We start from the raw sequence: 26,506 nt of genomic DNA on the forward strand, positions 1-26,506 counted from the left end.
AGAGGAGAGAGCAGCTCAGTGTGTCAAAGGAAGGAAGTCCCCCGGCAATTTAGAACTACAACAGCATAACTGAGAGAGACAGGTTAAGGAGAGGAGCCTGGTCTGGCCAGAACTCTCCCCAACCAGATCAGGGTGTACTGGCCTGCCTCCCTCTACTTTTGTTATATTATGACTTTTTTCGAAATACTATATTATGACTTTTTTCAACGTACTATATTATGACATTTTCATCACTTTCATGACATGCTATACTATGACGTTTTATCACTTTTTTCGACATGCTATACTATAACGTTTTTCCACGTCTTTTTATTACCATTGTTAACATGCTATACTACGACTTTTTTATCATTTATTTTCAATATACTATCCTATGACTTTTTTCAACATACTTTACCGTGACTTCTTTCGACATACTATACTTTGATTTTATCACTTTTTTTGACTTACTATACTATACCTTTTTTCTATATACTATTTTTTCACTTTACAATACTATGACTTTTTTTTGACATTTTATCTATGATTTTTCATCACTTTTTTCAACATGCTATACTATGAAGTTTTTATCACTTTTTTCAACATACTATTTTATGTTTTTTTTTTTAAATACTATCCTGTGACTCTTTCAACTTACTAAACTATGACATTTGTTGAAATACTATAGTATGACTTTTTATCACTTTTTTCGACATGCTAGAATGACTTTTTTCGAATTACTATACAATGACTTTTATTGACATCCTATACTATGACTTTTAATCACCTTTTTCAACATGCTATACTATGACTTTTTTCGACATACTATACTTTGACGTTTTTAAAATACTACACTGACTTTTTTTGACATACAATAGCATAGTATCACTATGACTTTTCTCCACATACTATGACTTTTTATTAATTTTTTCATCATACTATACTATGTAGTTTTATCACTTTTTTCAACATACTATACTATGACTTTTCAACACGCTATACTATGACTTTTCAACACGCTATATTATGACTTTTCAACACGCTATACTATGACTTTTTTCATCAACTTTTTCAACATGCTATACTATGACTTTTTATCACTTTTTCAGACAAACTAAACTATGACTTTTTATTCAACATGCTATACTAGTACATTTTTGAAAGACTATACTATGCCTATTTTTCATCATAAATTACTATTACTTCTTTATAATTTTTTCTATGACGTTTTTATCACTTTATTTTTACATACTATACTACAACTTTTTTAATCATTTTTATGACATACTATACTATGATTTTTTTAAGACATACGGTACTATGAATTTTATGACATTTTTATTACACACTATATTACGGCTTTTTAGGACTTTTCATAACCCACTATACTATGAATTTTTGACATTTTTTTACATCCTATACTATGACTTTTTGTGACATTTTAAGATTTTCATGACATAATATACTATGCCAATTTCATGACATACTATACAATGACTTTTTATTACAGTCAAATACTATGCTATGACCTTTTAGACTTTGTATGACATATTATGTTTATGACATACTAAACTATGAATTCTTTATATTTTGTGACATAATATACTATGACTTTTTATGGCATACTATACTATACATTTTTGCAACATAATATACTATGACTTTCTGTGACATGCTATAATGTGACTTTATTTTTTTAACCTACTACACTATGACTTTTTACAACATACACCCTAACCTTTTATTAAATTAAGAAATGTTATACTTCAAATTAACTTTATGACTTACTAAACTATGCCATTTTTAACCACCACTGTACTATGACACTTTTTTGTATGACATACTGTACTATGCCATTTTATATAATAATTATAAATTAAAATAGCAGTTTTTGTGTGTGGAAATGGCGTATGCATGATTTGGGGCCGTTGGCATCTGGTATCTATCAAGGAATTAAGTGCACATGCAATGATGGGTATTTGTTAAGAGGGGGCACCTACATCACCCCCCCCCCCCCCACACACACACACAAACACCTAAAGTTTCAAAAATGTTTTTTAAAGTTTGTTGGTCAAATTCTGGTTATACGAGTACAAGCGCACTTTTTTCCATCAAATTCATTTAATTGCACCAAAACATACATATCAAATACAATAACAGATAATCCATTTATATATAGTAGCCTAATACTGAGTTCAAGTGTGTGTGTTAAAGGGAACAGGATTGCATTTCAAGCTCTTGTGTTTTACTGATATTAACAATTCATTCTCTTGTGCTTTGTTCCCACGCTGTTAGTCGTAATTATGAATTTATACAGGGCTCCAAGGAGTTATCAAACTAAGACCGCTCAGTTGTGCTATTTTACAATCAGTAAATTAAAGTTTGAGTGTGAAACTAGAAGTGGTCTGAAAATGTATGGAAAGGGGTCTTAAGGTTTCGCATGTAACTTCAGGATTGCTTGAGATACCGTGGTCATTAATATTCTTTCAGTAAACAAATTACAGGAGATTTAATTGAAGAGAAACATGCCCTTACATTTTTCTCAAATTTAAAAACCAATACTTCAGTAAAAACAGTAGACGGAATGCCATTTTACTGTGCAGGGAAAGCTGCAAAATAACAGTTACACAATATAAAAGTTTTCACAAATTTACAATTGTAAGAAAAACAACAAAATGATTCTGTTAAAGACCCCCCCCCCAAAATAAAAGCTATATGACATTAGATGTAATATTGTTTTTGTTATGTAACATTTTCTACCTCTATAAATGCAATCCTTTTAGAGTACAACAGTAAAAATGGTTATCCAGCAAATCAAACTATAATGGAGTCATGTGGCAATTTACACAAAATCTGCCAATCTGCCTGAATATTCCCAATCAACACAATATGACTGGTGGCACAAAGAACAGCATAATTCGTTGGCAAAAATCAAGAAAAACTAGCTTTTTACACACCTTGAAAGACAAGTTTATCCATGTGATAGTATGAGTTATGCTACGCCCTGATTGTGTTAGTCCTGGTTGGTGCGCGTACAAAGCTGCAAGCATTATATATGTGTTGTCAGTAAACCCTGCCCAACTGAACATCCTGCATAACAAACCATTTACATATCAAGTTAGCATTATTGGAGTAGCTTAAAGTGAAAATATAAATATGGAAAGCCTTCTTATCGATAAAAAAAAAAAAAAATAAAGTTATACTTTACACTGTGATAGTATTTGGTAATAACTACCACTATACACCATATAAAATCAACATTTTTGTGAATCCATTAAGGATATTTGCCGAGCTTCACAAACCACCATCTGAGGGAATGTTCACGACTGACATAAAGGTCTGTCGTTTTGTGAGGAGTGGCTGGACGAGACTTGAAGGTATCAGGCTTCGGTCTCCTACGAAGACATGTTGACTTTCTTGACCATACTGATTTCCTAAAGAAGGAAAAACATTCTTTTAATGCTTCTAATACAGGTTGGTGATGATGGTCAAGAAATTGAGAAATCTACAATGATTAATTTAAAGCAAGACTACATAGAGCAAATAAACATGTTTTATCCATTCCTTATACTTGTTCCATTTTGATTTTGGAAAGGTATTAAAATGTCTTGGTTGATATTCAATTAAATAATCATTCATAAAAACAGTTGTGTTGTGTGTTGAGGATTTTTAATCAAGGACTGAGTTCTGAAATAGTAGCTCACCTCAAGAAGAGCATGTTTTAACTGCCCGTAGGCATCCTCCAAGTTATCATTCATAATTAGGACATCAAACATACCGGGTTCTTTACCTAGAAGGTGATATATAATTAAGTTCAGAGTTATGTTTTTGACATTTATGTGGTTATATTTTTGAAAACAAACTATAAATACTTACTAAACTCCATGTCCACCTGGGCTGCACGTAAACGCTTCTGGAGGCTCTCTTCTGACTCGGTTTTCCTGTCTCGCAAACGTTTTTCCTAAAATAATACAGAAGGCATTCAGACATATTCACAGAGCACCCAAAACCTGTCTGACCAGAGGCCTGAAATGCAATGCAGGATTTGGGGTTACTTCAAGATTAACCCTGGGTTTTTCGTTTTGCCGTGGTAACTTATGCTAAACAGCTACCCTGTTCCAGAGGTTAAGTCCGGGGAAAAAGATGATCAACCCATATAAAGCACCGCCTACTGACCAATCTGAGAAAACACTAACCCTAACCATCCCTAGATTGTGAAAGGGGAGGATATACAATATACAGTGTGTGTGTGTGTGTGTGTGATATTTATATATATATAAAAATAACGAAAAGATATACTGGATATATTGAACTTTCATTGTAGGACAGGCCTCAGGTAAATGTGGTACAAAAACAAACCCAAGGTCACATCAAAGGACCCCCCCCTCGGCAAGAAAATTGGAACCCCCATTGATTAAATGAACTGCATTTCCTTCTGTGCTTACCAGGACTGCCATGGATGGCGGCTGGATAGAGATGTAGATGGGATTGAGGTCTGTCCTTTTGATGTTTCTCACACCCTGCATGTCAATGTCAAGTATACAGATGAGGTTCTTGGCCTGGACCGCTTGCACGGCGGCTTTACTCGTCCCGTACATGTTCCCTGAAAACTCAGCATTCTCAATGAATTCTCCGTTGTCAATGGCTGCCTGCATCACCTCCCGTGTGACATAATGGTAATCTGAAACCCAAAAAAGGAGACATGTTGTTTATCCAAATAGAGAAAGCTACCATTACACTGACTCATAAAAATGTGATTTACTGTGATCGTGGTCATGAAAGAGGAAGACATGTTGTACCTTTGCCATTCTCTTCTCCAGGTCGAGGATTTCTTGTTGTATCTAAGGGTTTGGAGGACAGTTATGTCATAGTAATGTACCTTATTTGAACCTTAAACAATAATCGATTAATCCATTAGTTGAGCCACAGGAAACATGTCTGAGCTGCAACTAAAGTTTATTTTCACTTTGGAATAATCATTTGGTCCATACATTGTTAAACAATCGTTTAAAAAAATTTAAGAAAATAATGGGCAGATTAATCGATAATGAAAACAATCACTAGTTGCAGCCCTATTTGTATTTGCTTTTATGCATACCTGTATACATCCACATCTCCTAGAAAACCTGGATGACCTACAGGATTGACTATACTGATCAATGACAAGCCTCACAACTGGTGAGAACACCACCAAAATTAATGTTAAATGTTTTGGCATAGAGTGGCCCACTTACGGGAGACGCTGAAGCCAAAGACACTGTTGTATTCTTCCATGAGCTTCTTCAGCAGAGTGCTCTTCCCTGCCCCGGACGGGCCGCTAAACACCACAGGCCTGGGTCCAGCCATAGCTATTGGAGAGGCGGAGGGGAGAGTTCAATTTAGGAAATTAGTGGGTGAGGCTGGATGGATGACACATCTCCATTGGAATCCTATAGCATGAGTCATTACATTTGCACAAACATATGGCTTTAAAAAATATTTCACATTACAGCAGGTTAACATGCTCACCCTGCTCTGGTTGGATAAATGTGATAAAAACACAAGCCAGCAGTTCTTACAGGTGAACAAAATGATGAGACCAAAACATCTCCCACAAGAGCAAAGACAATCAACGGGTTGGCAAGCTGTGAGGTTACCATGGTGCAAAAACAATACTAACTAACTGGAGAGCTCTACTTTGCTTGGGACGGCAGGACAAAAACAGAAGAGCTAAGACATACAAGAGGCTAAGGAGTAATGATACTTTTAATAGAGACTTTGGCCCGTATTCATGTAAACGACGACTTAAAACTCCCTTTAACTAAATTACACAGCAATCCAATCCCTGACAATCCTATAAACATTGCCTGTACTTTACATCTAAGCGAAATAGCTACTTCAACATCCTATTTTCTCTTCACTGTGATATATTCTACACAAATTGTTCTTCATTAACAACATTTCTTAGGCAAGCTACTCAAGCAAAGTAATAAAGTAATTGTCTGTAGCGTTCCTCCTTACCTTTCGGCAATACACACAGAGCCAAAGCAGACCACGAATTCAAGTGACTGTGTGTGTGATTGTGTGCAAGTAGATTAGGGAGAAGAGTAGAGAGGAAGGAGAGAAAAAGGGAGGGCAGTACCATTTATAAACTAGATTTTGTTATATTGAGATAAATTTAAAAATGTTGAGTAGATTTATCCTGAATGGTTCGATATTAAAAGGAGAGACCTGTATGTGTTTTTATTTCTAGCCCAAAAGCTGAGACAAACCTTAATTCTTCTTAGTAACATTGTTTGTAGTTGTAAGGCAAAGAAAACAATGCAGTATAACTGGTTCCCAGTAAACTGGGAGCACCTTTCAACCAGATACAACAGGAAACCAGCTATAGTTGTGCAATTGAGCTACTAAAATAAATACAGTGAAAAGCTAATATCAATCATTAGCCTTTGGTTATAGGCCTACTACATCAATGTCAGGTATCAGACAGATTGGCAATTGGTCTGAATATGAAGTATTCCATTTGACATGAATCCAAATTACAAGGAGAAAAAATGTAAATATATTAGCCTTATCAATCTTTAAAAACAAAATGTAAACTGTGCTGGATTTCAAAAAACAAAATGCTGGAATACAATCACAGCATTACGAGCCTTTTTGTTTCAAAGCAACAAGACATACGTCGTCTGTGCAGGTGCAAATGACAAGAGTAATTCTCCATTGCCTCTTGAATGGTTCCGTTTAACAGCACCATGTCTAATTAAAGGTGCAGTAGTTCCTCAACATTTTCCTTTTCTTAAATGGGTATCACCCCCAACCCTCCACCACAAAAGTTATCCATTTATCTATTTTGGAAATTTGTCTCAGCTTCCTGTTACCATATGGAAAAAATAAGGCTGCAAAAAATATTATTTTCATTATTGATTGATCCGATTAATGGTTTAATGGTGGAACCTCTTCGCGTTATTTTGTCTGACTAAAATCAGGTCCAAAAGCCAAAGAGATTCAATTTAAAGTGCCATTTAACCTAAAAAGCAGCTAATACTCAAATTTGAGAAGCTGCAACCAGAGAATGTCAAGCATTTTTGCTTCATAAATTACCTAAACAATTGACGGATAATTAAAATAGTTGCTAATTAATTTCTACTACTAACTACTACTACTAACATAACTAATTGTTTCAGCTCAGGAAAAGATGTATGCCTCTGATTGTAATATTTAGTTAATTCTTTACAAAAACTACTGTGATCATTAAAAGAAAAAAAAGAAAAAAATTCTTTATTATGCCATATGAGTTAGCTTGTTAATAAATTTATTGCCAGGATTAAAAGATGGAAAATTGATTCATGAACTAAATCAATCAATTCTGATACACGACTAAATATTGTCATTTATAAAAGTAGGAAAGTTAATATTTACTGGTAACTGGTACTTCCTTTAATTGTATCATTATCTCAGAGAAAAAGTGAGGATTATCATAATGACATTTTTTAAAGACCGACTTTTTTTAAATTAATGTATTGACAAACCTTCTAAAACTTGCAGCTCCATATAATCCAAACTCCACCCAAGAATCCACCATGTGTATTTGACATAACGCTGCGTGACAGGAAATGAGCGACATGAGAGTTTACAATCAGCAGGGGCTGACACTTATTAGGAGCTGCACGGTGCTTGACTTGAACCATGTGAACTAAAACCCATGTGATTAATATTTGTCTGAAGCAAATTTTAAATCATGTGAAATCTTCAGGTCTCAGTAGACTGCTAGGTGTTCAGTATGAGAGATGAAAGTTGATACATCAATAAATCAATCAACAAATGTATTAGCAACTACTTCTCAAGCAAATGTGGTTCCAGCTTATCAAATCTGATAACTTGGTGCCTGTCTTTGTCTTATATGTTTTTATATGAGAATATATTGAATATATTTGGTTTAAATGTTGGTTGCGGAAAAATTTGATTATGTCAACTTGGGTTCTTTTTAAACAGTTAACAGACTCATCAGTGATGAAAATAATGTTTTGTCACAGCCCTAGGAAGTACAACATACATTATGTCAAAACAGCAGTGTTAGCTTAGTTTACCCAGAGGAGTTTACATACGCCGTGTTTAACCAGTCGTGATCCTTATTTCGTCTATTGTGTTCTCTTCATTCTATTTTTTTTTCATCCAAACATAGCATTATATAGAAACTGCAAAGTAGCATTTTCATGTTCCATTATTGTAGAGTGAATGTCATAAAGTGCCAGAATTACTAAACAAATAAAAACGACTCAGGCATTACAAAGTGCACTTTGACTCACTGCTATAAAAGCAATAAACTGTTATGATTTGCATGGAAATGCTGAATTCATGTTTTTAGGATTGTAAATGCACACGAGAAAAGCATTCCATGAAGAAAATGTGCTTTGACTGATTTGTGCATTCATGCTGATGGGTTGGAATTTTAATAACTTTATAATCATATGTAAACTAATTGAGTTTAAATGTATTGATTGCGATTAAGATGCAAGAGTGATTAGGCGGGCCCTTAAAACAGCTAAGCATTAATACTACATAACCCATAAAATGTCAACATAATGCGCTGAAATAGCCACAGGGATTGTTTTTAAAACTCAACCTTTAACAGGTATCACTGATGGCTCCCATCTACAACAACTATTATTATTACTATTATTATTATTACTATTATTATTATTATTATTATTATTGTACTAATTAAGGATTATTTAAATCAGGATTAAACTACAGGTAACGTCAGTGAACACAACAACCATCTTCTTCCCGTGCAACAACACAGCAAAAACAATCCGACTTCTCACTGAAGGGAATGAATGGCAGCATTAGCTACAGTGACAATGGCAGACAATACAGACAAGAAACAGACGTTCTCCTTCCTACCTGAAAATAGCCTGGAAAAATATCTCATGTACATCGGGAGTGTAAGATTTTGGGTCAGTCTCCGGATTTTCTGCCTCCTCTCCTCCGAGCCTTTGCTGTTTAAGCCATTGTGAAAAATCGTGCTGTCTGCGTCATCATTGGTGGTCAAAACATCAAAACGTTACGTTCGCGGGCGTCGGGAAATACGCGCGATGACAAAACACAAATCGACATCCATGGCAGAAAAGGGGAGTTTATTATTTATCAATAGCCAAAGAGAATAGACGATACAAAGCTAGATAATATTACGTAAATATGTTACAGCTGCAGTTTCTACCTTAACTGGGAGAAACATATGCGCACTCTTATTGTAGCTGTGTTTTTAGGATCTTATTAGCTAAAGCGTTAGCTGCATCCATGTTTTCTGGTCGCCAAGTTAGTTATATAGCATAGCCTAGCTTCAGTAAACGCGGTTTAATCCAACGATTCATCTTGCGCTCAGCAGCTCTTTGGAGGAAATAACTGGCCAAATTACTTACCGGATAAGTTTCAAGGGTCAACCTAAAGACAACCACTAGGAAACGCGTTGTTGCGATCAACACTGGGAAGACTTCACGCCAAACTACCCGGATGAGTGAATGCTGAAGGCCTTACCAATTGCGCTGCTCCTGTGCTAATGTGGCTAGCGTCAGCTGGTTGAGGTAACGGTAGACCGCTTCTTCTCTACAGTCATCAAAGCAACGACTAAAATGTTCGGTTCATCGAGATCCGGAGGGGTCAGAGGAGGCCAGGACCAGTTCAACTGGGATGACGTGAAAGTCGATAAACACAGAGAAAATTATCTCGGTAAGTCTTTAACAAAAACTGGCAGCCAAGCCCGTTATCACCGCTCACAAGAGACATTTGCTAGCGTTTGCTAACTTGCTACCAACAGAGCAATTCTTTTAAAATCCCAGTTAAGCTACACACCATGGCTTCGATACTCAACGTGTATTCCCATACCTTTTGTTTTAGTGTCCCTCATAACACAGTGCTCGGTAGTCCTGTTTTCCACTCTACAACCAGCAGGTCCTAGTTTTCATTGCTCCCTCTCCTCTGAGCACGCACACGTAGCCACTCTGCTATCTGAGCACACGCGCCGCTGCCAGCATGTCAGCATGCCAAACAAGAAGACCTGCCGCCGCTGTGACATAAGAGGATGACATAGAATACAGGGTTGTTTAGTAAATGGCATTTTTTTTGGAACATGAACTTCCGTAAACACATGATATGGGTAGCCTACATTAAAAGGCTCATGACACCACCGATGATACTGCCTTTTCAACAGCAGAGCTTTTAGACGTATAATTAGATCAACAGGTGATTTTTTTTTTTTTGTGAGAGAGAGACTACAAATGTGTATTCTCCAAAGCGAAATATCATTGCCAATGTTTGTCTTCATTAACTTTTTAGCTACATCACAGGAAAAAAATCAGCCCCAAAACAGAATAACATGTGCTTTTCCAGTTTGGATAGTCAAGTCATATCTACAAACACCAACATCAAACATGCAAAGGTGCACTGATTAGTCAATTAATCAATCTACAACAAAAGGTTTACACTGTTTTGACAATTGATTAGCCCTTTTTTCAAAAATCTTTACAAAATAAAATATGTATCTGTAAAATGCAGCAGAAATGAAGCATCTTTCTCAACTACTCACATTTCTTCTGCTTTGTTTCCAGGGAACTCGTTAATGGCACCAGTAGGACGATGGCAAAAAGGCAAAGATCTGTCATGGTATGCAAGAGACAAAAAGGATGGCACACCTTTGTCCAAAGAGGATGAACTTGCTGCTGTTAAGGCTGCAGAGCATGAGGCACTGATGGCTGCCCTGTACGTACAACTTCCTATGAAAACAATGGTTGAAAAATGCGAGTGTGCAACAAATAATTAACAAATATAAATAATTTGTCTTTCCTATTCTGCATCTAGAGGACACAAGAATATGAAGAGGCAACCGACTGGCCTGACCAAAGAGGTACGTCACTTTGTTTGGTACTGCTTTCACTCAAAAGCTTTTTTTAAATTAGAAAAAAATGTACTTTTATTAAAACTGGTTGAATGATTTACATTTTTGATACCAGGACCTTGCAGATGTTTGCAGGAGGGAAGATGACGGCGAAGAGAGAAATGTGGACCGTGTTTCAGGCTTGGGAAGCTCCAGGTGATTTTCTTATTTCTTAAAAACTTTGTCAACTTTTGGGGATATAACAACCTATTATACAAAGCAGCTAAATAAAACCATGCAGCAATTTTAAAAGAGCATGTGAAAACAAAATAACCCTGTACTGAACATACATATAATTTACACGAGAAAATGCAGAAATCAACATGGACAGTTAAAATAATGGAAAGTTCCAGTCATGGGAAATGTCCACCTCGAAAAATTGTCAGTAGAAATAATCCCAGAGCATTTAAACTCATAAATTTGAATATCGCCTTTTTATGTAAAGACGGCAACTCATTATATTGGTAAGAAAATTACATCTGTCTCTGCCTTTCACTATGTTATATGTTATATTAAACTGTTCCCCTTGACATTCAAGTGACGGCAAGAGAGCCTTTAATCTTAATGCACTGTGATTGTCAAGTGTTTGTTAATATACATGTGTTTTCATCTACAGTGCAGGGTCAAGAAAAATGGTGTTATCCCAAAAGGAAAAGGAGGCAGCTAAAATAGGCTTGCCTGTTTTTACAGTAAGTTCTTCTCACTGAATATCGTCACTGAACATTTTAAGATGAAGACTCTGTAACATGCAGATGTTCATATTGTAAGTGCAAAGCAGTGATGGACGGAAAAAAAAGAAATACTTATATACAGATAATTTTTTTGCATGTAGTGAAGAGACTTTAAGAGTTTAGAGTAAGGACAGTTTCTTTCATTGGAACTTGATGTAAAGATTTACGATTTTTTTTTATTTTTTTTTATTTTTTTTACAGCACCAAAGAACAGAAGGTTGTCAAGCAACCTCCAAAACAAAGACATCTCAGAGTGTAGAAAAGGGGGAAATAGAACAACGGTGAGGATGCGTTATATAAGTTACCACATAAGACCTAAATTGCTGAACACCCATACATTTCAGACACAAATAAACATAAAAACGCAATGTGTTGTTGCTTTCTCTCTGTAGGCACGAGAGCAAAAAGAAAAAGAAAGAGAAAAAGAGCAAAAAGAAGAAGGAAAAAAAGAAGAAAAGGGAAAGAAGAGATTCGTCCTCCTCGGAGTCAGGTGACAACAGAAAGAGGTTGGTTCATTAATTCATACAGATCTTTTGATCAGTTTGGGGTAGCGTCACCTGTCGCCTGAGAGTGGACAAAATAACAGGAACACTTATAAAATATGGCTTAAAAAACCTATGCTCATTGTTCTCATGTCATGTATTTGGATTAACATTTCTCATCTCTTTTGAAATCAAATGTTATTATTACAGGCTTCACAAATGTTGCATTAATGAGTCAAATAGTACTTTTCCAACTCCTTTATTGTGACCAAACTTACAGATTTGCAGATGAAAGCTTTTATTTCATAGCATCATCACTAGAGGGCACTAATGCACTGTACACACAGGGCGTCTTGAAGCATTAGCTTTGAAATTTGGGGTACGTGTGTCACAAGACCTTAGATATATCATATCAATCATTTGCGTAGGAAGGGGGGCATACCAGATTAAAATAATGTAAATGAACGTGCTGGTGAGAGGAAATATAATATTATCTCAACATATGATGGTAGTGAGATTTAATTATATAAGTTGTTAAACACACAGATATTTGTCTGTGTGGGTGGTTTCTGTGTCTATGCCACTAAAGCTCATCTGGCAGCTACTTTTCCCCCGGCCTCACAACATCTTACCCGATCCGCCACGACTCTAACATTGATTATTTGTTTCCCTTTTACTCTTCAGGCAGAGAAAGGACCACCATCATCATAATCCATCATACTATAGTCGGAGTGGAGCCAGACCCCATGACAGCCATTCAAGGGGGGGAGCAAAGGCCGAGCAACGGCCCTCCTACCCCCATCATCGTCAGCAGCGGCATGACACAGACTCCTCTGATGGGGGGTCTCCTCTGCCCCGTAACCCTGTCAGCCACAAGACGGCCCCTGCTGGTGCCACACAAAGCCACAGGCGGCGCCACGACACAGACTCGGACAACTAATGTCCTCCCCCATCCCCCCCCCCCCCCCCCCCCCCCCCCAATTGAAAGACGCATTACGCGGACAGAATGCTCTACAGCAGCTTGGCTGGCCCTGAAGACCCCATTTCCCCCGAACAGCCAAACGGACTGTGGATGGAGACGTGTCCATGTGTCTGACTCACTGGCTTTGGCCACGTGTTTTAACTTCTTCACCCAATAAGTTGGTCAGTTAATCATGGGACACTGGTGTCTTTTGATGTTGGGTTGTGTTTGACAAGTTTTTTTTGACACGATTTTATGTGATTAAACCAAATATCAAAATTTCTATATTCTTACAGGTTGTGGATTTGTATCTCATTAGTGTAGAATACAGTGCAAGATAATGCATTGCAGTAATCTTTTATTCCTATGTCTGGCCCTGGTAGCTGTTACTGTTTGGGCAATCTCAGAGAATTAATTCAGAATAAATATGTATTGTGTGTTTCCTAATGTGCCGTAAGATTTTCCCTGGAAATGTCTTTCATGACACTGTTAACAACATCTTAAGTAAAATAATATTAAGGATACAGATTGAGTAATTATTTTATACAAACATTTCTATGTTAAGGTATCATACATCTGGCAGCTTTTCTGCAATGTTGACACTTTTGAAGGTTGTGTCATCAGCACAGTAATGTTTGTATCATTAACATCATCATTACAGAGAGAGGACATTTTAATATAAGACATGGAGCTGTCTGTTGCTAAGCCTACGTCTGAAAAGAGTCAAGCATGTGTTCTTGAAATATTTCCAAGATGCTCCTTGACGCCTTTTTCGTCCTTGCACATGTCCTCCATCCCACTGTGCCTCTTGCACTAGTCAGCAGCTTCAGTCCTTTTCTTTTCTCGATCATGGCAGCGCTCCTTAATCCCTCACCACGTAGGTTCAGCTCCCTGACTAGTGCGATAGCATTGGAATGCTCTCCACTGGTAATAATAGAGTGTAGTGTTTGCATTTGCCTTGAATTGGTCTGAAAGAGGGTATTCTGCTGGCTGGTACCTGGGGGGTGCACTAAAAAAGAGCAAGGCATTCATAAAGAAGAGTGCAAAAAACGGCTGGTCCTTTTATATGGCCGAGTACCGTTAGACTGCCACACACAAACCAAGCTGACGGAGCAGCAGGAGAGGAGGCCACACAAAGCAGCCCTATGAGGGACCCAAGACTCCAACTCCCTCCCTTTCCACCACCACCATACTTTCCTGCCATGTTTTATAGGCCTGGCTGCATTAACCATAGCAGCCTAATCAACCTGCAAGAATGCTGTCCTAGATTGCCACCCTACACAGTGTGAAACAGGGTGCGCTCTCCACATTACGGCTTTAACCCAACATTGGGTGGTTTACATCACCTTGGGGTATTTCATTTCTCCCTGGGTCAAAGGGTGACAGCCCCAACAGGTTGCTATGACACCATGTTCTTGGGTTTGTTGTCAAATTTTAGTATTGTTTTAAGTTTTTTATTAATTCATCAATTGTTTTTATTAATCACTATCAAAATGTGAAGCTTCCCATCACAAATGTCCAACCAAAACTCTTTGTTATAGAAATTTAAATTCCTTTTCAAAGATTTAACAGAAAACTTACACATACATTATTTGGCCTTTTCTGCTTGCTAAATGAAACAAATGTGTTAACTTTGTCAATTGACTAATCATTTCACCTCCATATATAAAGTTAGTAAAATTAGGTGTGCATATTTTAGTAGCAGGGATGCACATTTTCAATGTATGGAAAAAAGCTTCATTACACAACATTCAGCAGTTTTATTGCATAGAGTGAAAGAATTAAAATCATTTGCAGAAACTTTTTTATCCAGTCACTTTAATTACAGTGCTTTTTCCTCACAAAACAAACACTTTACATTTAAAACAGACAAACTTAAGAGATTAACAGTTTTCAAATATTTAGGTTGATATAAATCAAAGACAAAAATGATGCACCCTTAAGACATGTTCAGAGCAGTAATGTAACACACACACACACTTGAAAATAAAAGGCAACATGTGTAATGGATAAGAAGGCATATGTATGGCTTCCCTTTTAACACAAGCACAACTGCAAAGGAAGAAATACTGGCAATACGCTAAACATGTAGCTGAAACTGATTTTGTATTAGAATCAAAATGCAATTTCCCAGACTTGATAACTGAATAAAAAAAAAGGCATGCCTTTCCTTTAGAATAGACAGTAGGGCCATTGTAGTGTGCAACAGTACACATAGTTACAGTACAGGGCTGTTGAAATAAGTACTCAGTGGAGTAATAGTTCCTGTGCAGTCTAATGATTTAAACACCCAGTAAGTTTGCATGTCTCTAAAGACCAACAAGACCACATCATGCAACGTTGCAAACAAGTATATTGTAAAGGCAGCACATGATAAACCTGAGACTTAGAAATACAAACACCCAATGCTGCCTCAACCCCCTGCCTTTCAAACAACCATGAAACACACAGATGTGAGATTGCTGCAGCATTTCTCAATTTAAGCCAACATACTGTATAACAAAGGCTGGTAAGTGTTCACAGACAGGAGTTCTCAACTCGGGCAAAGTGATGTCAGTACAAAGTTCAAATAGTCAATGCCAGTGTTTACGAACACACATTTGGCGGGCTGGTACATGAAGTCACTGGTTAAAGTAACCACAGTAACTGCAAGTAGTGCATCAGTGTTTAATTCAGTTTTATTATTATTATTATTATTATAAGCCCCTCATGGATCACTTCCTACAGTACATGTGACCTGATGACAAATCATCAGATTGCATTGCGGTCCTGGGCAAATGTGCTGGTAAATTCTTATTCCTCACCTCCCACTTCTCCCATTCAATGGACAAATGGCTGCCCAACAGCCAGAAAGAGAAATAACCATGGTAGGATTTGTAAGAGTGCAATAAGCTGCCCCATTACCAAATATATTTACAATTACATAAAATAAAACCTGACAGCTTTACAAAAACAGATCTTCTCCACCACTGGCATGTATGTGTGATAATAACAGCTTAGGCGAGGGTTTTAGCAGAGGGTAACTCAGTTTTGCAACACCTTTGGAGTAATGAGCAAGGTCAGAGATTGGGTGGAGTAGATTAATTGTAGAGAGCAGGTGATTATTAATGGTTTTTGAGTTGACTAGACAACCAATCCAGTCCTTCGTAGAGGCCATCCCCAGTGGTGGCACAGGTTGCCTGGATGTACCAGTTTCTGCCACGTAGGTTGTGAAGATTCAACTTGTCTGTGAGTTCTGCTGCATTCATAGCATTTGGAAGGTCCTACAATCAAACAGTGAGAAAAGATTAGAAGCCAACCCTGTTAACAAGAGAAACTTGCAATAAACTGGATATGATTAACACCTGCCTGTATCAAAGATTTTCATAAGTATATCTTACCTGTTTGTTGGCAAACACTAATAGCACGGCATCACGCAACTCGTCCTCTGCCAACATTCTAGAGAGCTCTTCACGAGCCTCCTGACATCGCTCTCTGTCGTTGCTGTCCACAACAAAGATGAGACCTGGAACAAGAGCAAATAGGGAACAAATGAGTGTGTGATGATGTATTCTGTATCTTAAAAAAATATAAAGTTGTGGACATTTAGTGAATATAAAAAAGTCCATTACAAAGTGCCTGATGTGAAGTCAACAAATGTCAGGCACTAAGGTTTTGACATAACTAAACATACCCTGTGTGTTCTGGAAGTAATGACGCCACAGCGGTCGAATTTTGTCTTGACCACCGACATCCCATACTGTAAAACTGATGTTCTTGTACTCTACTGTCTCTACATTAAAACCTAAATAAAAAGACAACAATCAAATTAAAAACTTGTGTATTAAACACTTGAAGTTCTCATTTAACAGTAATAAGGGCACAAACACATGTAAAGATCACTATTTTACAATTATTGACTTGCCTATTGTGGGAATGGTAGTCACAATCTCTCCAAGTTTCAGTTTGTACAAAATAGTTGTCTTTCCAGCAGCATCCAGACCAACCATGAGGATCCTCATCTCCTTCTTCCACATGTTAAAAAGCGATGCAAACATATTCCCCATGGCAGCTGGTGATGGGAACCTACTTAGGCAAAAAAAACTGAGGAAAAACAACAAATCAAGCGTTAAATTAAGGCTGAATTGAAGCCTATGCCTAATATAATCAAACATTATTTGGAGATCTGAACAATTCCTCACTGAATACAAAAAAGTAACCTGCAATAGTTTAAGTACTTTTTTAAAACAAAAAGTAGTTCTTCCGACTTTGGTGTGTTGAGCTATTTAAGCCGTAATGTGAGTAAAAATATGGACACTACAAAGAGTTGCATTTATTGCTCAGGGCATTTAAATAACAGTTTGTTTATTTCCAGTTTAAAGCTTTATATTATTGCTTTTGTCCAACACTTCTTGCTACACCAGTACATTCCACCACAACTCTAAAACATTGCTTTTTATTGATCAGAGTGTTGAAACAAATAATTAAAATTACCAAGTCAGTTCATTATTTTTCCGATAGCACATGAATGCAGCATTAGCAACTAGAAGACATTCCGAACGTCAACAGTAATTCCCGAGCTATGCTTGCTTCGCAAGTTAGCTACACTAACGTTATGTTAGGACCCCAGCATTTTCTCAAATAAAGACCTAAGGCGGCTTACTGGAGTAGTTTCACATTAAGCTTGCCAAGGGGCAATGCCAGAAGTCGCCGGACTAACATAAACCCACGTAAACAAACCTATGAGACAATATTGTTAGTCTTCCGAGCAGTTAACATTTAACAATTTCTTGAAAAACTAGCTACTTTTCAGAATGTTACGATTCTCATTTCATTTATTTTCTTGAAAAAATTAAGAAATAATATCTAGCTAAGAGTTAGAAAACAAAGAGATACCAGGGAAACGTTAACGCTAGTCTATTTAGCTAGCTAGTTAGCTAGAGTTAGCATCATCGGTAACGTTAGCTAGCTTTTGGCAGCCGTCAGTTTTTTTCTCTCGGCGTCTTTATTATCATAAGAGCCGTGGTCACAAATACGATTTTGCTTTAAAACGCATGGCTTTTTGCGCGGCTACATTCAGCAAAAACAGCAAGCTTGATTAAAGTTTATCTTACACACTTACACAGTTGATATGTTTCCTTCCTCAAGGCGTTTCCTTTCTCAGGAAAATGGCGACAATTTGACACGTCAGAGTTTCCGTTCCAGCTGAGCTTCCGTGAGCATCAAGCTGGCAGATGTCGCCTCCTGTGACTGAGGGGAGAATTACACGCATTGCTGACATTGTACAATGCTGAGGTTGTCAATCTTTTTTCAGCCAAGGACTCTTTACATAGTACATAACGGGGACCCTCTCATGTATGTCTCTTGAAATAAATTGACGTGGCCTATTATGTATCTTTATACTAGGTATTACAAATAAACTGTGTAATATTATTGAACTTTTTGAACACATCAGGCTAAACCCCAATACACAATATTGTCATTTAACCTAAATTATCAACACTGATATAAGTCTGAAGACAACTAATCTATTGTAATCAGCAATATATGCTATACTCTACTTTAAATTCAGTTGTGGTAACTCCCAATGTTATGTCCTGTGTATTATTGTCTAGACTAGATAATGCTCATCTTTTGCTGCCAAAGGAGCATCCTGGTGATGTCCTGGTGATGTCTTAGTGTGCTGTTTGAATTTCAAAATCTGCTATTTCCACTTCCTTTTGATCCACTAAGGAAAAGTCTAACCACGTTATTGTTGGGCCAGTTGAATTTTAACCAGGGTCAACCATGCCGGCTACCCCCAGCAGAGGGGGCAGCAGGAGGGTAGAAGGGCAGAAGAGAGCAGCAGGAGGGGAGAAGGGTCTAAAGTTGGGGATGGACCACACAGTAAAGGCTCATAATGCTGTCTCACACTGCAACCATAATTTGTGGTTTTGCCCTGCCAAATGCCTGAGAGATTGCTCTCAGCATATTTTCACAGCAATTTATGTTTTTTTTATGTATGTGGAAGGTGTTTACTGAGTAGCAATTGTTTAGAATTGCCTCACAGTCAACTCTGCTGTCAATATCAGGGTTACAATCAGACATAGAAATGTTTCAAATCCTTATTTACTGACAAAACTCTCAATATCTAAAAACCTTCTGTTTTTTATCTTCTTTTTCTATTATGGATATTGTTTGAAGAACAATTTTTAGAACCAATTGCCAAAACTGATACTACTGAAAAGAATGAGATGCCAGCACTCCGCTAATTCTCCCATACGTTTTATTGTGCTAAAACTTTTTATCCCAGCCAGGGCTTCCTCAGTCCAATGGCATTCATCATTGGAACAAGCATATACATAGGGCATATACAGCATATATATCAGCTGAGCACATTCAAACTAATTACCAAAGGCTTGATCAGCTGAACTCATTTAAACTGATTACCAAAGCCTTGATGGGCCTAAGTGCCACCTTTACCATGTATGACCACTTAAAGCAATTGGTTTAAAAAAAAAAAAATACATATACACAAATATGCACACAGACAATGAAATAAATTAAAAACGATATGGTCAAAGCCATACCTTACAAAATATCATGTACTACAGTATCCCACATGTACACTATTTTTCCCATTAGATCAATCCCACACACAATATCACAAGAGAGGACATTAATAAAAAGGCTTGATATTTAATTCTTCATTTAACCCATATGGGGACATTGTGTTAAAGAGTCACTCTCGCCAAAATGCAACCTAGGGTCTTTTTGTGAATGTACCCGAGTCAAACTTTAGTTTAAAAGCATATTTAGGACGGAAGGGCCACTTTTCAGATTTACTGTTTTCTTGTTTTTTGGTCAAATGGCCTTTTGAATGAGAATACTAGGGGCACTTTTACGCTACCCTCAAAATAGCTACTTTAAAAACGCTAAGAAGGCTTGACACAACATGAAACTTTGCTCAAAGTATCACCAGGGGCTCTGTACATGAACGCAAGCATTGAAACATTGTTTGTCTTCACAGAGTTTACTGAAAAGAAAGGTTTTGAGCAACTCACATTAGCAGTTGTTTTTTGCGCTATCCACCATTTTCCCAGCAATCTCCAAATACGAATGGTACTGACTCCATAGGAGGAAATGTCATACTTATATGAGTTTTTTTTTTCAACTACAAGGTCAATATTGTTTTTCACTATCGACAAAACAACAAATCATCCGTGCATTTACATGATACTAAGCTTTAGGAGCCTTTTGGTTGCTTTTTGGCGAGAGTTACGCTTCAAGGTGATACATCCAAAATGTCTCTCTCTGAAGATGCCTTTTAGCATGATCACCCCTTCTTGGAGGGTTCTTAACACCTTCTGTTTTTTTTTTTACCTTTTTTTTCTTTTGCAGATATAGTTTGAAGATTTGTTCTAAGGAAATAGTTCTTAGAACATGTTACCAAAACTGACACTACAAATTGTTTACATTTTAGAAAACATACAGCTATGTGACAATCTCTAAAAAAAGTCCATGAAACAAAGGTTGTGTAAAGGGTCAGGTGTCTTCAAGTGAAAAAACAAAATCTGACATGTGTCTTTTTTTTAACAAATCACGTAGTTTTCTTTGATATTCTGCAACCTATAGGTTTGTTTCTCAGTTCAGAAAGAGGTTGCATTTTTCATATCTAATGCATGTCCAGATTTATTATCTTATTTATCATCTTAAAAACAGGGTTATGAGATCAAAACCTGTTCTTCACCTGTCAGTGGAAATGTTTACCATCTTTACTTTTAATTTGTAACAGTATCAGTTAGACCAATAACCAACACTTAAATTACAGCAAAAGAAAACATAAACAGCAGAACAAGGGCTTTAACTCTGCACTGTTCTGTAATTCCTCATTGCAAAATACAACGCAGACTACAGAAAATAGGCTTTAACAAATGCAGTTTACAAGACAAGCAGTAAACTGTTTGATTTGGTGATCCTCCATACAGCAGGAAAAAACAAAGTCAAATCCATCCTTTCTCCTCTTTGCACAGCCAAAGCACATGTGCACAGGTTGAGGTGGGACAACAGAGATTCATTAATTTATTCAACCTTAGATACTTGGGCAACCCTAATTTACGATAACAGAGTATATCACAAGAGATATACCAACAGAAAAGACAGATATCATTATAAAATAATCAACCATTAAAACCTTATGATTAAGGAAAATTAATTGATAGATAAACATTTTGCAACAAGGGTAGATAATTTGATAAATAAATAAAAATGTGAAATAATATACAGTTTCTTAAATGTTCAAAAGGTATAAGTGCATTGATTTACAGGATGTGTTGTATTTTTGTTCAGTTAAAAGCGGTTTTTGGCCCAGCTCATGAAACATGAAGCAAGAGCCAGTCAGTAGAGAATGTCTGATACATCTGAGTGACTATTATTTATTAATTTTCCAGTAGGGGCTTAATTGATTCAAAAACATTCCTGTGAGTATAAGGTCTCTCTTGAAGAGATGAACACCCAACTCAACCCTATAATATAAAATACAAATGTGTACTATAGATGCATCTCCAATAATAAATCTCAAGGCAGAGTGAGACTGAGGTCAGAGGTTGAAGAGCTGTGGTGGATGCTTAACAACCCTTTTTCTGCAAAATGTGGGAAAGATTATTTCTGTAGGAATAGCCAACCTTTTTATGTGATGATAAACACAAGATTATCAATGTAAATTTGAATGTGAGTTTTTCATCAATCCAGATGCCAAGATATTTATATTCTGTGACTCTCCCACTTCGTTAGAAATATTAATGTATTGTATTAGCTCTGACTCAGGAAACTAGCATGTACTTTTTAGAGTTTAGTGCAGGTCTTAGAACCTCTTGGAGAATGTTAAAGGAACGCTGTAAGTGTTTGGCTGCTAGATGTACAGAATTAGCAAACTAATACAGCACTGTGTCATCCGCGTACAGATAGGCATGACAGTTTACCAAAGATGGAATGATATTTTTAATATTAACGCAAAAAGGACTGGACCTAAACCTGTTATTGTTGTCTTCTAACACGTACATTTTAAATTTAAAGAGATGTAAGGCAGAAAAAAGCACACCAATAAACTGGATATTGTCGAGATTTAAGAATATCTCTAATAGCTGCTTACCTCTCCTTTTATTTTATGAGGATTTTAACTAAAACTCACTAAAAGTAGACTTTATCGGATTGAAATTATCATAATATACATTTACAACGTACCATGTAATGAGCCAAAGGTACAGTAAAGATCCTAGGTGCAGTGCTAAATCCAACTTTCCATACTCCACAGACAAACACAGCGGTAATATCCATTTGAAGGGCTCTTTCCTTGTTGGTCCTTTGCAGCTTCATATCTCACTAGTTACTGACAGTTGTGATGTGTAGACAGAGTACAAGAAATAGGACAGTAGGAGGGTGTATATATCACCCCCTCAAAGCACACACACAAACACACAAACACACAAACGATGGCCCCGCTTGTGTAAACGCTTTAACAACTTTTTTCCACACGTGCACGTGTGCACACTCTCTCTTTCTCTTTAAATCCCTTCTTTATTTGTGTCAAATGTGTCCGCTGAACACCTATTCCCACCTGGGGGCCACAGCTGCAGACGCGACAGCTACAGTAAGACTCTGGAGATTTTCAAAGTGGCCCTTGTCCACAGGGAAAATTTGCTTTTGGTATATTTATGTGCAATGTATACAGAGTATGTCATCACCTGAGAGGAGGTATACAAGTTGCTGAGTCAGTCATGCCCAAATCATGTACATGTATGAAGCAGAGAGTGAGGCTTGTCTGCATTTTGTGAATGGAAAAGGGCTGCCAAAAAGGCCTTGCAAGGATAAAAACGCTCAGTAAGGGGCTTGGGAACACTGAACTGGTGTGTGTATGTGTGTGTGTGTGTGTGTGTGTATGCATGAGAGAGAAGTGTTATCTTTAGTTTTGTGAGCTTCACATTCTTAAATTAAAAATTATTCACAGAATTTATTTTAGATTTGGATATTGTGTATGCAGTGTGGCGTTTCAATAATCATTGTGGTGATGATAATAGAAGAACATTATAAAATGGCCCATGGACAACCAATAGACTGCTGTGTGAATCGTACAAAGGAGCTGGTTTGGGCTAAGCAGTATTGGAACTTGGATGGACAGGCATGGGATGCCTCCCTCTGCGTCTCATGTAGTACTGGATTAAGATCGGGCAAAATCCCAAATGAGGTGTGAAGCAGGAAACAAACCAAACATTTATACAACAACCAGCATCGTTGCCATGAGCGGATCCATGCTGGCTTCGTCCATTGGCAACAAGTGCCACTGGGCACCCTACCCCACGCCTCTCACAGTAGGGGGCGCTACAGAGAGAGACAGGCTGGGGCAAAAGGATAAATGTGCACTGGTGTCGGCTGCCAATCACCTTTGTATGCTGATTGTCAACATCCTGCAAAGGTTGTTAAGTGGATTTACATAACATTTTGCACTCCGCCCTGGGTGCATCCGGAAAATATTCGATTCCATATTGAGTCATTACCGCATAAAGATTGTTCTCATATATTTTGACAGCACAGTTTATGGACACAAAAGAACTGAGGTAATCTAGGTAAATAGTGATTCAAGAGTATGAAATGCATATCAAACCAAGCGTTTGGGCAACAATATTGTTTGATTTGTCTTGCATTAATCAAATTTTTCAAAAAACTGACTTGTGCAGTAAACATTTCTTCATTGTTTATGCAACAAATTATTTTTATTGATCTTTTTGATTGATTTTAGTTCCCCTGTATGACCCTTTCACTCTACAATAACAACTGATTTAGTATGTGGGAACCATTTGTATCGATGGGAGATGTCCTGGGACATCCGTGACAGATGGTTGAAAAAAGCTCTCTAAAGACGCATGGGGGGCCTCTGGCGTGGGGGTAAGATATTGTCAATAGGTATACTGGCAAGGTGTAACGGTACGCGTAGAACGCAACGTCCATGCCAGGGAACTGAATTTCCTTGTCAAGGATGACTTGGTTGGAAGTGAGGTTGCTATGGTCCATTTCTTCACATTTTCACCACCCTTTAAATGACATAAATTCAACAGGGCATCTCAAGCCCCTGACATACCAACCAGACTGCCGACCCTCGGCAGAACAGGCAGTTGGACGGATCAGTCTCCCTGAGTTGGTAAAAAAAAAGGCTCGGAAGCGGCTGATTGGACGAACGCATCACGTGGGTCTGGTTTTTCCAGAAATTCTAAGCCAGACTGTTATAAAGGCTTGTTCAGAATACAATCTCATATTTTACTATATTTTACTCACGAAACCTGTTTCTGAAAATATTTTAAGTGAGAAATAGGCCATGCAGTTGTTGAATCTGTCTTCATTTCAGATCGACAAAGGTCCGTTTAAAAGATTTTTGTCAGATTTTGAGAGATTCTAGTCACGCTAATTCCACTCCTCGTTTCCAGGTTGGCACTCTACCAATCAGATTGCTCAATTGAGGCCAACTGCTGGCAGTGCCCGCCTTCTGACCGAGCAGGTCAAGTCGCCCAAAATGAAGGCCGACAGCCCCTCTGGACCACTCCGAACGGTTGACGGCACAGAACACACCAAACAGACTCAAGTCACCGACCTTGCCAGACTCTCCAACGGCCGATTATCGAGTTGTAGTGTCTCGCCCATTACATGAACTCAAATGACATTTGGACTTCTGCTGCTCTAACTTTGAAACTACCTTTAAGCATCCACTTGGGCAATGACGAGCCATTGCAAGATGAAACAACGGTGAGGATAAAGGTATTTCTTTGAAAGACTTTTTTGTTTCCCTCAGTGGGTTGGTTTGAAGTTCATTCATGTTTGCTATGTATACAGGTTTTTAAGGGTTGTCCCACCCCTGTTCCCTTTTTTAAATCCAGCTATATCCCATTGAGGGAGGCATCAAAGATTAAAGTGTGAACCTGTTGCACCTTGGGGTAGATAATTGGTTGGAATGCACAGCATGTTGAAGCAGGGCCTCAAGGACCAACCAGCACCAACCAAAACATGTGGCATCAAAACCAGATAGATGTCCAGATTTGGCACATGGGATTTTTTGCTTGTCAAGTTGATACCAAATAATTTTTAACATGGTCTCACTCTCATCTTATTTCTCCAACATTCAGGCATCTGTGACGTAGACAGGTTCATTGTAAGTGGCCCTTTGGGTCCCTTAGAAAAGCCTCATGGTGACAAGCCTAACATGCTCCCAAGGTGGTCCAGATATGGTGTTTTTTATTTCTACTGACAACTGATCTCCTTTCCTTTGGTTATGTAAGCCCCTTAAAGATAATCCTTAAGTGATTGAATAATGAATTTGGAGGCATTTGGAACATTGCTCACAAGTATGTGCCCCACAGGTGTATGATGTAATGGTTCATGACATGCAAGCAGTGTTATCAACATATTATTGTGCTGTGTTGGTGTTGGTGTATTGTTTTGATTCTTTCTGTGTGTGTGCGTGTGTGTGAGTGTGTGTGTGTGTGTGTGTGTGCTTGGTGTGTGTGTGTGCTTGGTGTGTGTGTTACGCGATGGAGCACCTGTCCGCCTTGAGGCTGGAAAGGCTACAGCCTCTCATTTCTGGAACTCGTGTGGTAATGCATTAGAGGGCTTGTCATTGTACTTTATTGAAGGCCTCTAACAAGCTATTTGACATCCCTGACAGGGTCAGAGGTGTCAACCTGCTCAGACTGACAGGGAGATGGACACATAAGGGCAGAGGCGAATTAAGTTGCTATCTGAATCAATTGCAGGTTGTAGCCCCAGGGTACTTTGCTGCTCTGCCAATAAAGCCTGGATGTAGTCCCGTTTGATGCATAGACAGAAACCAGGAAAAATGTAAATAACTTTTTAGCATTCAAACCATGCTCAACTCATCTTTCAATTCTGTATTTTTCTTGTTTTTCTTGTGACATCTTACTTTTGATGTCTTTGTGTTTGGTTTCTACTGAAGGCAAAAAAAAAAAATCATATTTTCAATACCTCCAAAGGTGAATGGATATATCAAGTTGCATTTGATGTTTTCACACCTCTCAAATGTGTTTTGTGCATGTCCACATGAAATATTGAAACATTTGAGAAATAAACTGGAAATGCTTATAAATCTGAATAGTGGACAGTTAGGACATTATGTCACAATAATTTAAAATATTGTGCTAACACTTGCATGTAAAGTTGTTCAGAAGAAAGGGCTTGTAAGGGCCACCAAATGGCAAACAATTTAGCTGAAACTGCACAGGATGGAAATAATGGAACATTGAATTCTAAAGTCTCAAATCCTTGTTAAGACCCTCCATCTTACAAACTAAACTGGATCACACCAAAAATCTCCTATCCTTTTATCCTGTTTAGATCCTCTAATCCCTCTGCCATTTTCCATTCTTTCTTCTTTTCTCATTTGAAATGGCAACTGTTTGGTTGTCCGGCATTGGAACGTTGA

At 37.7% G+C, this 26,506-nt stretch overlaps 3 protein-coding genes across 8 annotated transcripts; 1 reads left to right on the plus strand and 2 right to left on the minus strand.

The window, feature by feature from the left end:
- Window positions 1–2,514: 2,514 nt before the first annotated feature.
- guk1a (guanylate kinase 1a) lies at window positions 2,515–10,073 on the minus strand. 4 transcript variants are annotated; one of them, XM_032531192.1, is made up of 7 exons: window positions 9,844–10,073; window positions 5,214–5,327; window positions 4,779–4,820; window positions 4,425–4,660; window positions 3,856–3,940; window positions 3,684–3,769; window positions 2,515–3,413 (listed from the first exon to the last, which is right to left on the minus strand). In XM_032531192.1, exons 1-7 carry the CDS (start codon window positions 9,863–9,865, stop codon window positions 3,375–3,377), a joined length of 624 nt encoding a protein of 207 aa, XP_032387083.1. In that variant the 5' UTR covers window positions 9,866–10,073; the 3' UTR covers window positions 2,515–3,374. The 4 variants fall into 4 exon arrangements, with proteins under 4 accessions (XP_032387083.1, XP_032387084.1, XP_032387082.1 ...); XM_032531193.1 differs by lacking the exon at window positions 9,844–10,073 and adding an exon at window positions 9,496–9,705; XM_032531191.1 differs by lacking the exon at window positions 9,844–10,073 and adding an exon at window positions 8,863–8,957.
- c12h1orf35 (chromosome 12 C1orf35 homolog) lies at window positions 9,442–13,348 on the plus strand. Its single transcript, XM_032531189.1, has 8 exons — window positions 9,442–9,687; window positions 10,566–10,716; window positions 10,816–10,861; window positions 10,968–11,047; window positions 11,508–11,580; window positions 11,824–11,903; window positions 12,015–12,128; window positions 12,789–13,348. Exons 1-8 carry the CDS (start codon window positions 9,591–9,593, stop codon window positions 13,042–13,044), a joined length of 897 nt encoding a protein of 298 aa, XP_032387080.1. The 5' UTR covers window positions 9,442–9,590; the 3' UTR covers window positions 13,045–13,348.
- A 1,463-nt stretch (window positions 13,349–14,811) lies between these two features.
- On the minus strand, window positions 14,812–18,240 carry arf1 (ADP-ribosylation factor 1). Of its 3 annotated transcripts, XM_032531197.1 has the most exons (6): window positions 18,169–18,213; window positions 17,781–17,784; window positions 16,970–17,148; window positions 16,739–16,849; window positions 16,446–16,570; window positions 14,812–16,328 (listed from the first exon to the last, which is right to left on the minus strand). In XM_032531197.1, exons 3-6 carry the CDS (start codon window positions 17,109–17,111, stop codon window positions 16,170–16,172), a joined length of 537 nt encoding a protein of 178 aa, XP_032387088.1. In that variant the 5' UTR covers window positions 17,112–17,148; window positions 17,781–17,784; window positions 18,169–18,213; the 3' UTR covers window positions 14,812–16,169. The 3 variants fall into 3 exon arrangements, with proteins under 3 accessions (XP_032387088.1, XP_032387086.1, XP_032387087.1); XM_032531195.1 differs by lacking the exon at window positions 17,781–17,784 and having other exon boundaries at window positions 16,970–17,149; window positions 18,169–18,240; XM_032531196.1 differs by lacking the exon at window positions 17,781–17,784 and having other exon boundaries at window positions 18,161–18,216.
- Window positions 18,241–26,506: the final 8,266 nt, after the last annotated feature.

The sequence above is a fragment of the Etheostoma spectabile genome, chromosome 12 (genome assembly GCF_008692095.1).
Source record: "Etheostoma spectabile isolate EspeVRDwgs_2016 chromosome 12, UIUC_Espe_1.0, whole genome shotgun sequence".
NCBI lineage: Eukaryota > Metazoa > Chordata > Actinopteri > Perciformes > Percidae > Etheostoma > Etheostoma spectabile.

Coding starts and splice junctions, on each gene's coding strand:
- c12h1orf35 (XM_032531189.1), top strand. CDS start 9,591: ATGTTCGGTTCATCGAGATCCGGAGGGGTCAGAGGAGGCCAGGACCAG. Junction 10,717..10,815: donor GAGGCACTGATGGCTGCCCT/GTACGTACAACT, acceptor TTCTGCATCTAG/AGGACACAAGAATATGAAGA. Junction 11,581..11,823: donor TAGGCTTGCCTGTTTTTACA/GTAAGTTCTTCT, acceptor TTTTTTTTACAG/CACCAAAGAACAGAAGGTTG.
- guk1a (XM_032531190.1), bottom strand. CDS start 6,103: ATGGTACTGCCCTCCCTTTTTCTCTCCTTCCTCTCTACTCTTCTCCCT. Junction 4,821..5,213: donor CTTTGGCTTCAGCGTCTCCC/GTAAGTGGGCCA, acceptor CCAAACCCTTAG/ATACAACAAGAAATCCTCGA. Junction 4,661..4,778: donor TGGAGAAGAGAATGGCAAAG/GTACAACATGTC, acceptor TTTGGGTTTCAG/ATTACCATTATGTCACACGG.
- arf1 (XM_032531195.1), bottom strand. CDS start 17,111: ATGGGGAATATGTTTGCATCGCTTTTTAACATGTGGAAGAAGGAGATG. Junction 16,571..16,738: donor TTACTTCCAGAACACACAGG/GTATGTTTAGTT, acceptor CTCTTGTTCCAG/GTCTCATCTTTGTTGTGGAC. Junction 16,329..16,445: donor TAGTGTTTGCCAACAAACAG/GTAAGATATACT, acceptor GTTTGATTGTAG/GACCTTCCAAATGCTATGAA.